The sequence below is a fragment of the Drosophila montana genome, unplaced genomic scaffold (genome assembly GCF_035044405.1).
Source record: "Drosophila montana isolate Dmon_TW-CO22-7 unplaced genomic scaffold, ASM3504440v1 contig_3581_1, whole genome shotgun sequence".
Taxonomy (NCBI): Eukaryota; Metazoa; Arthropoda; class Insecta; order Diptera; family Drosophilidae; genus Drosophila; species Drosophila montana.
In genome coordinates this window covers 70,587-86,750 of record NW_026998465.1, presented here as the reverse complement: position 1 = coordinate 86,750, position 16,164 = coordinate 70,587, and the positions used below count along the sequence as shown (strand labels likewise).

The following is a 16,164-nucleotide window of genomic DNA, read 5'->3' as shown; positions in this document are numbered from 1 at the left end:
TTTTTTCCCTGGTATTTGCATATGTTGTTGTTCACAGCGATTAGTGAGCCATGGATATGGAAAATTTGTTTTTAGCCATTTGTCTGTTGCGGTTTGGCTGGGTCAAAGGGTTGTCGGCAGCATGAGTGCCAAAACATATCTGAAAGTTGACTATGTGAAATTGCTTTCGTGTCATTTTATTTTTAAATGTTGTAAGTAAAAGTCTTTAAGGAAAAGTATTAATATTTTTGAAAAATTTTCACATCTTTTAAAATCAAAAAAACAACGTAAATATCACAGATTTTTTCAAGGATTAATGCTAAATTTACATAAATTATATATGTATAAAGATGAGGGCCTTGTAATATAAAAATAAATATCATTTATTTTATTTTATTTTCTATAGAGTCTAATTCGTTTAGCTAATCACTAATTACTAATTAACATCAGTATGTTTATCCAAAGAAAATTCCTTTCATCTAACTTTTCCCGGAAAATCTCTTTAACTAAATCTCAGCTTTAATATTGCAACCTTTTCAAATCTAAACATCTTTCGACTGCCCAAAAGTTTCTACGCGGAATCGTTTCTATTAACTTTGTTCTGCCTCAATTTTCGCTTATCATATGCTTAACGCCTCCTGAAGTCGAGTTCAGTTCTGGACGGTTTTTTCCCACACACCGAGACGGCAAATTAAGCCACAACAAATTTGACCTTGTTAAGTTTGCTCAAACAATCCGCAAACACCAACAAAACGAAACGAAAAACGAGAAACGAAAAAAAAACACCAAGGAGTCTGGCAGATTCCCAGCATTGTTTTATGACCAGCTCACATAACCGAGCGTCGACAAGGCAGTTACCTACCTCAGATTGCAGGTGATCAATTGGCAGTGCCGGCATCGAGCAGTGCGATGCAGTGGGGCAGGTATCCACGTTTAATCCACTCATAAGTCACGCCGTTCTTTTGTATCCTCATCATCTGTGTGAAGCGAAGGCGGAGCTTTATATGCGCCCACCACGCAGTTAGGATGTGTTCCTTGTAGTCAGTTAAAGATAGTTTTGCAACACTCAAAAAAAAGTGCCGGAAAATTATTTGACGTTAGACAAAATTGAAATACATTGGCTTTTCCTTTTTATATATTTTATATTATATTTGCTTATTTATAACTTAAATACATTTACCAGACGAAACTAAATGCTTTTCTACGAGTAAAATCTATATACACATCTCCATAAACAACACTATAAAAAAAAGAGTTGGAAAATTATTTGAAATTAGACATAATTGAAATACTTTGGATTTTCCTTTGAAAGACAACTTGACGACAGGTCATATTAATTGCTTATTTATAACTCAAATACATTTACCAGACGAAACTAAATGATTTTTCTCGAGTAAAATCTATATACACATCTCCCAAAAAATATCACGAAAGTAAGACATTACTGCCCGCTAACCAAAGTACTTATATGGCGATGTATTGTGCAATAGACTATTATTATAAATGATATAGTAATTTATGAATCACGACAAAGTATACATAAAAGTGTTAACATAACATTCAATTAACTACTTAGACGGCGAGTACAAGAGTTCATACCGTAGTGTCCTCCAGGGCATTCGGGGCTGGCGGCTTCCATCATGACACCATCTACTATAAGGCAACAAAGGCAACTGCCACAGCAACAGCATTAAGAACCGCAACCTACAATAAAGAAGATCTTTTGGACGCCGCCGAGTGCACAGATAAGAGACAACAACAAAAGCGCAGCAACAAACCAAAACCAAGTACAACAACAACGAGAGAAGCTCAAATATGGGTAATGGTTAAGGAATCCCAACTAAAGGAGCACAACGATCGCCTTCACCTTCGTCCAGGGCATATGCATACAAGACGGCGATGATGCGACGATGTGATTGAAACAAAACATCTTATTATTACCTACGACCAGTCGATCGGCCGACTGGCAAAAAGAACGACCCCGTGCGACCTCGATGTAGACCTGGACATGGACATGGACCAGGCACTGACACTGGACGTTGCCAGCAAAAAAAAAAAGAAAAAGAAGAGCGTGCAAAAACAAAAATTCCCACGCTCAGAGGCTGCCCTTTGTCGACGTCGACGTCGTTGTCGTTCGTCCCCGCCCATATAAGGCGCAATCTGGGTAACGTCCTTACCGCCCCATCCGAAGATTGTGCGAAAGCTGAGCCGAACTGGCCGCTGCCAAAAATGTCTGTGGCTTACTTGCAATGCCCCCCCCCCCGCCCCCAACCCCAAACAAATGCTTGGCCCTTTGTTGTTGTTGCAGTGCAGTTTTGTGATTGATTTTACTTTGGTTTTTTGGTATGCCTCTTGACTTTCACAGCTCATTGGGCTCGCTATGTCGCTCACACGATGCCATCCAGCGAGGCATCCTCTCCTCCACACACACACACACACACACACACACACGCTGGCATGCGGACAGGTTAAAAATCGACAGGTATCAAGTGGTGAACGCTCATAATTATAGTATTTAGTGGTGCGTAAAATGTGATACTCTTCTTTTTTTGTCAAAATCTTTTGGTTATTTAAATTGACTAGGGTTCGCCATGCATGGAATCTTTAATTCTGTGCTAACTTATTTTATTTCAAGCTGAAAAGCAAATAAAAAACGTTGTTAAAAGTGAATAATCTTATGTTGAATTCATATTTTCCTTTTTCCCAAAAAACTTTTAATATATTAACATTTTAAAATAGTTTCAGTTATTGAAAACAATGTTTTCAAATGTTTTTTGCTATTTAATTTTTCTAACTTACTATATTCTTTGTCAGTTCTTTAATTTGATTAATATTCAGAATAAACAATTCTAAATTATATTTTCATTTACATACTTTACGGGTTTCTTCCTTTTATTTACAATTATTATTTTTTTTTGTATTTAATGTATCTATCTGAACTATAATTTTCGTTATTTAATTATTAATTTGTGATTAATAAAATAATATTTAATAATTTAATTTTTACGGATTTTTATAAAAAAATTTATATATTTTTTATTTTTATAATCAATAATAATATTTGGCGATGCTTTGAATAAAATCTTATGATTAGGGTTAATATCTTTAACTCTTCTTCTAGGTATGCAACTTTTTTCGGATAAAAAATTTTAATTTTGGCCCTTATTGATTTCCATTTAAAATTCAAGCTCCCGTTGGAATCACCCTAAGCATATACTGCACTTTTCATTGATCAATATTATATTAATTTTATTAATGTACCGTAAAATCAAAGACCATACTTATGCATATTCAACGAAAGCTGAGACGTACTCAAGACCAGCATCCAGCAGATGCTTGAGCAGCCTGGGAGTCCGAGTCCGAGTCTGGTTCGGGTTGTTGTTGTTGTTGCCTGCACGTAAAATCAGTGTTATTGATCATAGCTGCATAATCAAGTTACGGACGCTTTTCATTATGTTGCCAGTTGCCGAAAAAGCAACCACCACCAACAACATCATTATCATCTTCAACAGCAACATCATCATCGTCATCATCATCAATGACATTTATGTTGACCAACAGGTTGCCTGATTCGGCTTTCGTATTCTCAACTTCACCGCGCTGCGAGGGTTGCTTATTCAACATAGGGCCACAGACAATGCTGCGTCGGTGGTGTGGGCAGTTGCCCAAGCAGCCAGTGGTGGTGGTGGCGTTGTTTCAGTCGATGTTGGTGATGGTGAGTTTTTTGCGTCAACTTGTTCGGCATTCGCTCGCAATACGCACTTGTGTACGGTCGTGTTTTCGCGTCGAATCCCAGCATAATAAAAATCCAAAACGGTTAAAGTTCAAAAACATCGTCCCGTCGGTTGTCGTTGCAATTGAAATCAATTGAGTGCAATTTGCGAGTGCATAGTTTTTCTTCCAACGAACTGAACAAAATGTTTGCCTAAGACAATTTCGTTAATTAATCTGTCGCGTGTGTCGCTTGTTTGCCAAGTAATCAGCGCCAAAAACTAAGTCGCTTCCATCAACTCCAATCGAAAACATAAACAAAGAGGCAGTCAGACAGCGCACCAACTATGGCCGACGAGAGTCTGCATACAATGCCGCTGGAGCACAATATAGACTATCACATTGTCACATTGTTTGAGCGCTTGGAGGCGATGCGCAAAGATTCGCACGGGAACGCCATCAACAATCGACTCTCGAGCACCTTGCAGGCGCCCAAGCGCAGCATGCAGGCCGAGATACGCACCCTGGAGTTCTGGAGGTGGGCATTGGCTTCTAACCATTAGCATTAGTCCCAGTCCCACTGCAAGTCGCGCTCATAGTCGGAGTCGTAATCGCAGCCTTTGTTTAGCTAGTTTATTGTTTTATGTGAATGCCAGTCGGTAGCTTTGTGCATAATGCAGTCACGGCCAGTTGAATAATGCTTAACTAAGTGAAATTTAAGTGCTTGGTGTTTGTCTTTGCCAGAAACTTGAAGACTTCTCATTAGCACGCAAATATTTGTCCAAACTTTGCAACAAAGTGTGGATTGCTGTAGCGCAGCAAATTATATTGTTATTTATCAAGAGATGAACAAAATGGCCTATCGATCAATTTAATTTACTTGAATATTCCCCATCATAATTATTTACTTATTATTTGCATTATTAACCATGGGGAATTATCATTCTTAACAACATTTAATTGTATACATTTTTTGTATATGTAGAATATTTTATCATAATAACTTTTATCTATATTAATTGAATTACTCCCAACAATTAAATCGTGTTTTTCAAAATTCATAAATTCGACTATAATATACCTTCAGTGAAATTCCTAATTTCCTATTTTCTATTCCTTTATAATAACTCATTATATATATAACTCACTTTTTTATGAATCGACAGACCTTTCTTTAAAATCTCTAGCTAACAAAGTTTTTATAATAATAATATTAATTTTCGTTATATAATTTGCTTTCATTTCCACATGAAATATTTGGAGAAAAAGATTTCTTAGAAAGCAATTGGTTTTTCGGTAATAAATCCTCAGTTGAATTTGAATTCTATTTATTTTATTTCTCAATTTTTTCCATAATAACTAAAATGTATAATTTGTAGAATTTTATTTGCTTTCAGTGTAGCAGAAACCATTAAAATTCTTAGTCCAAGTTTTGCTTTATTGAAATTGTATTTTGTCAGTCTGCATTATATTTTCAAATAATTATCGTTTCGCTGTAAGTCGATAAAGTAATTTAATTGTTGGTGCAAAAAGCAAAGCTGTCCAACGCAGTTTACATAAGTTTCCTTTAGTTTTTTGTGCTCATTAATTATTTGTAATTTAAGAATATTAAACAAAAGTTTGACTTTAACGACTTGCGTGTCCATGACAGCAGCTCCGCATAATGCCGGAGCATAAAAAGCTAGAGCCCGGCATGGGAATAGTTAGCTACAATTACGGGGGCATCAGAATGCAAAAGTTAAATAAGAAATTTTATGGAAATTAACAAATGCAAAGTTGGGCAACCAAATTGCAGCTGGCCCTCCGATGTTGATGTTGATGTTGGCTTCGGTGCAGTTTGTTTGATTTTTCGTTATCTCCAGGCGGGGAGCTGGAGGCGGGGAGCTGGAGGCGGGGAGCTGGAGGCGGCGAGCATGGCCAGACGTAAAGAAGGGCGGGGTCCGTTTGTGTTTTATGTGTTTGCTGTTGGGCTGTCCAGCGACGACGAAGACCTCCGGCAATCGGCACTCCGCAGTCAGCAGCTGCTGTCCCTGGTTCTGCGATTTTAGGGTTTGCATCTGGAACCTCGACTGCGACTGCGGCTGTGACTGTGTTCGCCCCTCTGTGTGCTTAATTGTCATTGCTTGGGCATGCGAAAAGGCGAAAAGGCGCCGAACAAGGCGAACATTGTGTGCAATTTGTAGCGCAACATAATTTCTTGAATATTTACTTTAATCATATGAAATGACATGCCCCAACTGAAGTATCTGTGCCTCACTCCTCACCATCTCTCACCATCTCTCTCTCTTTGTCTCTTTGTGCCTTTGCAGATCCATCATCAGCGAGTGCCTAGCCTCGTTCCTGTATGTGTTCATCGTATGTGGCGCAGCTGCGGGCGCCGGTGTGGGTGCCAGCGTCTCCTCCGTGCTTCTGGCCACTGCACTCGCCTCCGGCCTGGCGATGGCAACGTTAACGCAGTGCTTTTTACATATATCGGGTAAGGCAAAACAAAATAAACAAACGAATAAACAGGCGACAAGTGTCGCATGTTTTTCTGTTGCGGCCAGCTTCTTGTTGTTGTTGTTCTCTGGAGGGAGTTTGGGCACAAGCTCGCCCGTGGGAATTTTGCTGCCACCAAACAGCAGCAGCAGCCGGCGCAAGAACCCCATTTCACATATTTTTCGTTTGGTTTTTATTTTTTTAATTTACGAAAAGCCAACGCACTGTGGTTGTCGCCCACGTCCGAGGCGCTCCGTCTACGTCTCCGACGCCGACTCCAACTCCCTTTTCAGTCCTCCTCTTATCTCGGCGGGCGCACTTGTAGTCCTCTACTCTTGCCTCTCTGTTATTTTTCTGTTCTGTACAACTTCCCCGTGTATTTGAGTTCATCTGCGTTGACATTCAGGGCAATTAAATGTTTCCACAAAAACAGCATATCTCTGAAGTTACAGTTGGGGGAGCCCCAGTCCGCCCAGTCCGCCGGAGAACATGTGTTCATGATTTTGCCTTTAAGTTGCATTTTGTATACTTTTTCTTTTTCACAGCCAATTGGCTGCGCATTAAGTTATGATGTCAGCTCTTCAACTGGAAATGATATATTCCCCGAAAGTGTCAAAATGTTTTTTAAGCTTCTTCAATATTTATATTGTATAGTAGGGTCAGCTGATTTGAAGATTACAGAAAACCTCTGTCAATATCAATAAGGAGAGAGCATTCGTAGCCATATAGGAAATGTTATAAAGTTTATTTTCTTTATTCACATCTAAGCGCATTTCTCTATTATTTTCCTCGCTTTGACACTTTAATACCTATAACATGACATATTTTTTATGGCAATTTACCTGTAACAGCGGCAACTTTTTACTTGTTAAATATTTAATGATTAATCCACTTATCTGCATTTTTCCCTTCCACCACACAGGCGCTCACATCAATCCGGCCGTAACTCTGGCCTGCTGCGTGGTGCGCAGCATCTCCCCAATACGAGCTGCCATGTACATGACCGCCCAGTGCGGCGGAGGCATCGCAGGTGCCGCCCTGCTCTACGGGTGAGTCAATGAATATCCAAGTATTTAGCAAAGAGCTAAGCTGATTAATTGCTCGCTCAGAAATTAGAACTTCCAGAGATTGAAATTGAGCTTGTCAGGGAATATGCTGGTAGATTACATAGATTATAAAAAAAAACACTATGAAAATTTAGAATAGACAAAAGCTTAATAGTTTTTCTATTTTAATTGCAAATATAATTTTTAAAATATACTATTTTTTTTTATGTATTTGTGGACGAATGAACTGAAAGGTTTTATATACGTTCAATCATATGTTGGGTTAACTCTCAAAAATAATTAAATTAAAACAAAGTGAGGAGTATTTATATTAAAGCGATATATATCTATGTTTGCATATTTATGTATATATTTATTTTTATATATTTATAAATATATTTATTTTTAAATATTTATATATACATATATATTTATTTTTATATATTTATACATATATTTATTTTTATATATTTATAGAGATAAAGAGACCTCTTTCGTATGCAATATAATTGCATAAACAAAAATATATATATTTTATTATTGCTATTCTTTTTATCAAGATGAAAGTATTATTCTTCAAAATTTAGATATAATAATGGATGCTTTGACATTTGTCTGGGACATTATAGAATATGACTTGCGCTCGAAACTTAAATTAAGCTTTCTTATTTTTGCATTTCTGTTAAATATTTCATCTTAAAATTTTATATTTTATATTGTTAGATTACTTGTTTGCCTTATTATATTTCTCTCAGTGTATAGCAAATAGATAGGCAAAGTCTTGGAATTATTTTTATTATGCAACTTTTTGAATTGTTGCTTTTGTCATCATTCATCAGCTGCCAAGTATTTCCAAATAACTTTATAGCTTCCAAGTAGAATCGCACAGCCTTTACTTTAAGCTGCTTTGGTTCTGGCTAAAACGAGTATATGTAAATTGCATTGAGCATGAAATTCATTTCAATGTAAAGTATTTTTGACCGGGCATGGACAGAGCTGGGCTTAGGTGCCCGCTGGCAATTGCTGCAGCAGCAGCAGCAGGATATGCTATGCTAAACAATTTCCGAATTAAATCCAACAAGGTGCTCAATGTCACTCAAATCACTAACGGCCGATGCGGTGACTGTACACAAGGACACTTTACCAAAAACCATTTACAGGAAATACGAAGTTTATGTGCAAAAAAAAAAATAAGAGGGGAAAGAGCTAGAGAAATGTATAAATAGGATATGCAGGTAAACGTCGTGTCCTCTGCACACACACACACATACACAGACACACCGTTACGCACAAGCACCTGCATAGTACGCAGGTAGATCTACCTTACCTTACCTAGGAGTTTACAGTCTCTACCCACGTTTATCTACTGGAGAGAAAACATCTGCCGCTGCTGGCGACGTGATTTCCCATTTTTTTGAAAATGCGTTGTTGTCAGGACCGGCTTCCTTTGTCGAGGCCAGCACCATGTGCCGCCTAGATGCACACACAAACACACGCGAGGATACGCACTTCATAACCAGAGACAACCAAATCTTTCTACGGCCTGTCAGAGTCTTTTATGCCTAGATAACAAACTGTGCGCAGGATATGCGTGAAACACTCTTTGTCCTCGGAAGAGTGAGAAGTTTGAGAGAGAGAAGAAAAATATCTGCTTCTTCGTTTGCGACTGCGCAGCGTTTTTAGAAAATATTTCGCTCCAATTTGTTGTTGTTGTTGTTGTGCGTTGAACTCCTTTTTGGAAAGTTAATGCGCCTGCGCAGCCTGCCCCTCGGTGTCTCTGGGTCTGTTCAACATCTGTTTTGCTGTTGATTTTACCCCTGGCTCTTGTTTTTTTCTTTTTTGTTGTTTTTTAAGTGCATTGGCATCTTTGCTTTCTACAGACGCGCAATCCGAGTAGCCGCTGGAACCGAAACATGTTTCAGCTGCCAGTCCGATCAGGTTCGTATCTTTTGCTTCTTTTTTTTTTGTCGTTCTGCATCTTCCCAAAGGGTCCCGGTCGAGTTCGAGTTGTGTTTTAGTCGAAACATATGTTTCCACAAAAGTATCTTTACCAAGTAGTGTGCGTGCGTGTGTGTTGATTAATTGGTTTAGATTTGGCAGTCGATTTTGTGGTTTTGGGGCGGATTATTAGTTCTCGCTCCGGTCGTTTGATTGATCGGCTCTAGCCGAGATTGAAGCCAGCACAAAACTAACGACGTCTTCAATTTTAATTCAAGATTTCAAGATTTGGAGATTTCTGAGAAACTTTGGCCGTTCTTTTAGCCACAGAGAGCCTGTACCTTCTAAAATGGGCAAATAAATTCCTAAACTTAAAGTCTATTTTTGCAGGCCTAAATAAAAAAGTTGCCAAGGTTAAGTCTTATGCTGATAATAATAAAATATAACAGAGCAGCTGACCTAATCGTGAGAGCAGGGCAAATATATAATTTTATTTAATTTTTTTTATTTTTAATATAATTTCCACTACTTCCGCAAACGAGACAAATTAATCGACCTGCTTCAAGTTTATTTTAAAGATCTATTAAAAACGTTAAATATAAGCTGCAGGTGGCAATTACTTCTAGGTTGCAAGAGTTTGAAAGCAAGCAAACAAATATTGTCTGACTTTCTGTATCTTATATTTTATATATTGTCTGACATACATTTGAGCCAATCTACGCATAGCTAACCTTCTTTGTCATATACGCTAAAATCAAAATGTCATGTTTAAGGTAGGCCCTTGATAAATGTTTTCTTTATGGAATTGTGTGTGGACTTTTCGTATCTGGTGACTGATGATGGCATGATCGAAGTGGGCATTGTGTTGTATATACACATCCTATTATATACCCCAGAGCTACAACTGGGGCTCAGAATTAGTTGGCTCTAAGAGAGGAATTTAATTACCTACCCTGCTGCCAGCTAACTTTAAGCTCATAGAGATGTGGCACTTCTTCTTTAGGCATACTCCACTTGGCTGTCACATATCAATTGTCGCCTCTGCCCATTAATTGGCAGACATGTGTCGCATGTGCGACGGAGCGTGGGCCAGACAAATGCTGCAGCTAAAAACGCACTTGAAGGCAGCTCACTTTATTATTTTACATTTTTTCCTTCCTTTTTTTTTCGTAAAAATAAAAACTCTTCAGAAAAAGTGTATGACAGGCCCGCAGCATTTTGAAGTATCGATATCCGGCTATGCGATATTTTAAGATCTCGTTTGTTCAGTTATTGTTATGCCAGTTGCGTTCCGAGGATTTTCAATGAGGATTCAGTACACTGCTTGGTTTTGCCTTTCATTTTGGCCGGTCGAACGTGCGCCAAGCACGTTCCAAATTATGCCCGAGCAGCCTTTTGAAGATGATGGAAGATAAAAATCAGGTAGAGCCCGAAAAACGCATAATTAACATTGCCATTGGTCTTTGTTCAACTGGTTGCCGTCTTTCGTGACTGCCCGCTGCCGTCCCCGCCACCGTCTCCGATCCCGTCGTTGCGCCTGCGCAGGATGCGTCGGAAACTTGAAATCAAACACGTGTCTCGCCGGCGCTGCTCCTTTCTGGTTGGTCAGCCCGAAAGGGCAGCTGGAAAAAGCAGCACATAAACGAGCTCAGGCCAGGCACAGGCACACACCTGCCGCCCAAAAATTACAGTAGTTCCACAAGGGAGAGAGAGAGAGATACACATAAAAACAGGATTTTCAAGTCGAAATTTGAATTTTTAATGCCACAATACGAAACGGACTGCGTGCCTTTAACTTTAACTGGCACTGTGCCTGTGCCTGGGAGTTGAAATCGCGGCTTATGCCTTCATTAGGCGGGTTGATTTGTATCTAGCATGGAAATGCGCTTCCTGCTCTGAAAGGGCACAAATCGATATCCAAAATCAATTCGTGTCACATAGGCAATTCAATTACGAAATGGAATCTGTGCACAGTTGCGTTCAGTAATTCGTTTTGATGCCGCTTTCGGCTTATCGCCAGGCTCCATGGAAATGGCATCCTGTTTGGTGCTTCCGGTTGTTGCGCCCCTCGCACAGCTGGTCCAGTTACATGCCACACACCTGACACACTCACCTCGAGCGCAATTGGAGCCACGACCAACAGCTCCTATTCCATCTGTATCTGTATCTGCAACTGTATCTGTTGTATGCATTTGCTACATTATTTTGTGACCAGTGTAGGGGCAAAATATTTACTTGAAATTTATAATTAATTGCTTTGTGGCACAGTCAATAAATTGCGGCCACTGTATGAATATTTATGGGCAATTTTAATTGTCCTTCAACCTTAATGTGCGTATGTGTTGAATTTGCAATTAAAGAGCACTTTGAATAGTTTAAAAATTATGTTTAATTTACAACAAATCCGTGTTCAGCTTTTACATAAACAAATTTGGCTTAAATTGCATAAATTCGATTATGCACAATTATTATGAAATACCAAAGACAACAACTCCGGGTTAGAGTCAGTGCTAATGTTGGAATTCCCAGCTCCCCCCCCCCCCCCTCAGACCATAGACCACGAGCATAACACATAACCTCACTTTCCATGCGGATGTGGTGGCAACAAATGTGCGAGGAAATGTGTTTCCTTTTTAAACCAAGCACACGCACACACACACGAGCACACGCACACACACTTTCGCACACTTGGGAACTACCGCTATAGTTCAAGTTTGCAGTTTGTTGTAAGCTTTTAATAGTAAATGTTTATTTTTATTTTTCTGCTCTTTTTTGCTGCTGTTGTTGTATTTTGCTTTTTGTTTGCGTTTATCGTGCGCAAACAATTTTGGCCAGGAAGAGAAGCTGCAAAGCTTAACGGCACATAAAGTTGTGGTAACATTTTGCTATTTCCTGCTACTTAGCTGTAAGTGTGTGTGTTTATGTGTGTTTGTGTGTTTGTTTTGTGTCGCTGCTCTGTAAAATTAGCACTTTATACATTTATGAGTAAGCGAGAAAATAAATTCCAAAATCAAACTAACGCAGCAATAAGCAAAGGATTATTTGTACACTCGTTCACAGAGTGAAAAGAGTATATTGGTTTTTCGACACTATTGAAGCTGGAGACTTTTATATTTTGTTTTTTTTTTAACATTACTGTTATTTTTATTTAAAACCGGACCGCTTTTTGGGAAATAATTAAATTTGGATTAAAATAAAGACTTGAAATTTGAAATACTTCTAATCGCGTATGTCCTTAAAGTGTCTATATTTTTGAGCCACGCCCACTAGGAGGCTGGAATATCTCGCAATACTTTGTTACTGTGAGCGAGCATTGTGCAGTCGAGTTCACCCGACTGCAGTATGCTCACTTCCTTTTTTTTGCGATCAATTTTTAATAAGTGTTCAGTCAAGTGAAAAATTGTTTTGGTCAGCGGTATTATGTGTGCATAGCACATGGTTGTAAAAATATTTTCACACACACTTTTTGCATTTTTCTTTCAAGCTTGAGCTTTTCATATTTTCTATGCGGTTTTTCTATTGGCAGAGCTGTTTTCCCACAAAGCTGCCGCTTATTGCCGCTAAGCCGGCAGAGATATGTCCCGCTCACCTTTGCACTTTTAGCACCTGCTACTGCAAAAGATCCCGGCATCCTGCTCCTCGTTCACCCACCCACTCAATGCCATTTCAGTTTGAGTGAGTGCTGAAACTCCGGCACTGGCTGTTCATTCTATTTGCTCAAGTACTTTTAAGTGCATTGTGAAAGCGTTTATTTCCGGATTTTCGCAGCTATTCAATGTTCCGGTGATGTGGTGCAATTGTCGTTGCGGTTTGCACTTGCTCACGTTTACAGAAATCTTGACAAATATTTATTCAACATTTCTCATAATGTGTGAAGCGAGAAATTTACCAACACAGTTTTTTGTCTGCACACCGTGGTGATGTCCATTAAGGTTCTATATATTATCTATATTTGACAGTTTAAACATGCATTTAAGTCTGTTTAAAAATATATTTAACCCAACAGCTTACTAAATAAGGATTATCAAATTGCTTAGACAAACTTTCTCATATTTTTGTAATTTTTAATTTGTTATAAATTTTTTATTCTGAATTTTTAAACATGCAAGTAAGCAAGTAAGCTCCATTACAACTCAGCACAACGTTAACTCTCTACTTCCGCTTATAAGTTGACACCAGCTGCCTGTCATTAAACTCATTAACATTATCATGAAAGTTGAATTGTTCATAAATCAAAGAGAAGCCCAAAAACTTTTACACCGCACACAGCCTAGAAATAGGCAACAACTTTTGCCACTTGCCAATTGAAACTTTGGCAATCTAAATTATGCGTTGTCTCTCCTCATTATTTATATCTATATGTACTTGTATGAAGTGGATGTTGAAGCGTGTTGAGCGTGGTTGACGAGGCATTACGTGTAGGCTAAATTATTATATGAGTGCTAAACTTTTGTCAATCCGCAATCAGTAATCAATGGAAATGGTTTGCTCTCTCTCTCTCTCTCTCGTTCGCAGTGTCACCGTGCCGGGCTATCAGGGCAATCTGCAAGCGGCGATCTCTCACAGCGCCGCGCTGGCCGCCTGGGAACGCTTTGGAGTGGAATTCATACTGACTTTTGTCGTGGTGCTCTGCTATTTCGTCTCCACCGATGCCATTAAGAAGTTCATGGGCAATTCGGCGTTCGCCATCGGCGCGGCATACAGCGCCTGCTGCTTTGTGTCGGTAAGTTTGACATTGATAATGATGCTTGAGGAATGCTTCGACGAAAATCCCGCGCCTCTGGAGTCGTGAGTCGAGAGTCGAGTAAAAACGCACCTGCCGTTTAAGTATTTTTATGGTGCAAAAATCGCAGCATGACAGGCACAGGCACAGTCAACAAAGGGACCGAGAAATTGGGAGAGATAATTAATTTAGTCACAAGTCAGGGTCGAACGAGGCTCAGCTCAGTCCAGAAAATTAAAAGCAAATATTTAGCCAGATTTAAAAGCTGGACTATAAAAATGAAATTTATATCGATTTGAATTACGATTTCGGACTCGCGAACACGCAATCAAAAAATTAATTTTAACCAATTTATTGATTGGAATGCGGTTCCTCAATTTGATATTCGAAAAAGGTCTGTTCTTTAAACTGAAAAACAAAATATTCAAGAATTTCAGGCTTTAGTAAATAAATTGATGGACCTATACTTATTCTTGTGATTACAATATTTTCCTAGTTAGAAAAAGTTTTTTGGCTGCGTGTTGTTTTATACTCCTAGAGAAATATTTCACTCCCACATCCCAAATGTTTCTAACAGTTGGACCTTCTCTCGGATTCATTGCAGATGCCATATCTGAACCCGGCGCGTTCCTTGGGTCCATCGTTTGTGCTCAACAAATGGGACAACCATTGGGTATACTGGTTCGGTCCGCTCGTTGGCGGCATGGCCTCTGGCCTGGTATACGAGTACATGTTCAGTTCTCGGCGCAGTGGGCGACATACCAAGGGCAGCATTGACAACGACTCAAGCTCCATACACTCCGAGGATGAGCTCAACTACGACATGGACATGGAGAAGCCGAATAAGTATCAGCAATCCCAAGGCACCTATCCGCGTGGGCAATCGAATGGTGGCGGTGCCGCGCCGGTCCAGCATGCCGCTGCCAACATGCCGCAAATGGGCGTGGTCAATGCAGGCGCTGGCAACTACTGCCAGAATCTGTACACGGCACCGCCGCTCTCCTCCAAGTACGAACAGCAGCAACAGGAGCCGCTCTATGGCGGCACTCGCTCGCTCTACTGCCGCTCGCCCACGTTGACCCGCAGCAATCTGAACCGCTCGCAGTCTGTGTATGCCAAGAGCAATACGGCCATCAATCGTGACATTGTGCCACGTCCTGGACCGCTGGTCCCAGCACAAAGCCTCTACCCACTACGCACACATCAGCAGCAGCAGCAACAGCAGCAGCAGCAGCAACAGCAGCAACAACAGCATCAGCAGGCAGTCACGGCAACTCAATCGTCTCATCTGCAAAACCAGAACGTGCAGAATCAACTGCAACAGCGTACAGAGAGCATTTATGCCATGCGTGGATCCATGCGCGGACAGCAGCAGCCTCTACAGCAACAACAGCAGCAGCAGCAGCAGCAACAGCAGCAGGCGCCAGTTGGCATGCAGCAGCAGCAACAACAGCAGCAGCAGCAGCAGCAACTGCATCAAGCACCGCAGCTCATGTCGGAGCCACAGGCGCAACCACAGGGCTTCCAGCCGGTCTATGGTTCACGCAACAATCCCACACCGTTGGATGGCAATCACAAGTTCGAGCGTCGGGATCAGCAGCAGCTCTATGGCATGACCGGTCCGCGCAATCGTGGCCAGTCGGCGCAATCCGACGATAGTTCGTATGGGTCGTATCATGGCTCGGCAGTCACGCCGCCAGCGCGTCATCCCAGCGTGGAGCCCTCCCCGCCGCCGCCTCCCATGCTGATGTATGCGCCTCCGCCTCAACCCAATGCGGCTCATCCGCAGCCCATACGCACGCAATCGGAGCGCAAGGTGAGCGCACCCGTTGTTGTTTCGCAGCCGGCTACCTGTGCCGTTACCTATACCACATCGCAGGTGCCCCCGACGATCACGACCACAACAACACAGCAGCAGCAGCAGCAGCAGCAACAACAACAACAGCAGCAGCAAATGATGATGCAGCAGCAACAGGCGCATCAGCAGCATTATGGCATGTTGCCGTTGCGACCGAACTGAAAGCGGCTCTCCTGGGGCCCCGTAACGACGCCGCCGCCAACAATACACGCCGCACTAGCGATCCACCCCGCGGGCACCATGACCCTGCACAGCTGCAGCCTAGCCAAGCAGAGCAGTTTGTTTTAGCTCACAGCTAACAACGACAGTAGTCCGGGCATCCAAAGGAAATGTACGCAAAGTCCTAGCATTTAGCTTAACCCAACACTAGTTTAGATTTATTTACCCAAGTTATATATATATATGGAAAGCTATAGAAAGCCTAGAGATAA

General features: G+C 40.7%; 1 protein-coding gene across 2 annotated transcripts; it reads left to right on the top strand.

The window, feature by feature from the left end:
* The first annotated feature begins 3,725 nt into the window (after window positions 1-3,725).
* Window positions 3,726-15,895, top strand: bib (big brain). Of its 2 annotated transcripts, XM_064692371.1 has the most exons (6): window positions 3,726-4,228; window positions 6,000-6,166; window positions 7,091-7,217; window positions 13,668-13,875; window positions 14,480-15,691; window positions 15,755-15,895. In XM_064692371.1, exons 1-6 carry the CDS (start codon window positions 4,038-4,040, stop codon window positions 15,893-15,895), a joined length of 2,046 nt encoding a protein of 681 aa, XP_064548441.1. In that variant the 5' UTR covers window positions 3,726-4,037. The 2 variants fall into 2 exon arrangements, with proteins under 2 accessions (XP_064548441.1, XP_064548440.1); XM_064692370.1 differs by having other exon boundaries at window positions 3,728-4,228; window positions 14,480-15,895.
* Window positions 15,896-16,164: the final 269 nt, after the last annotated feature.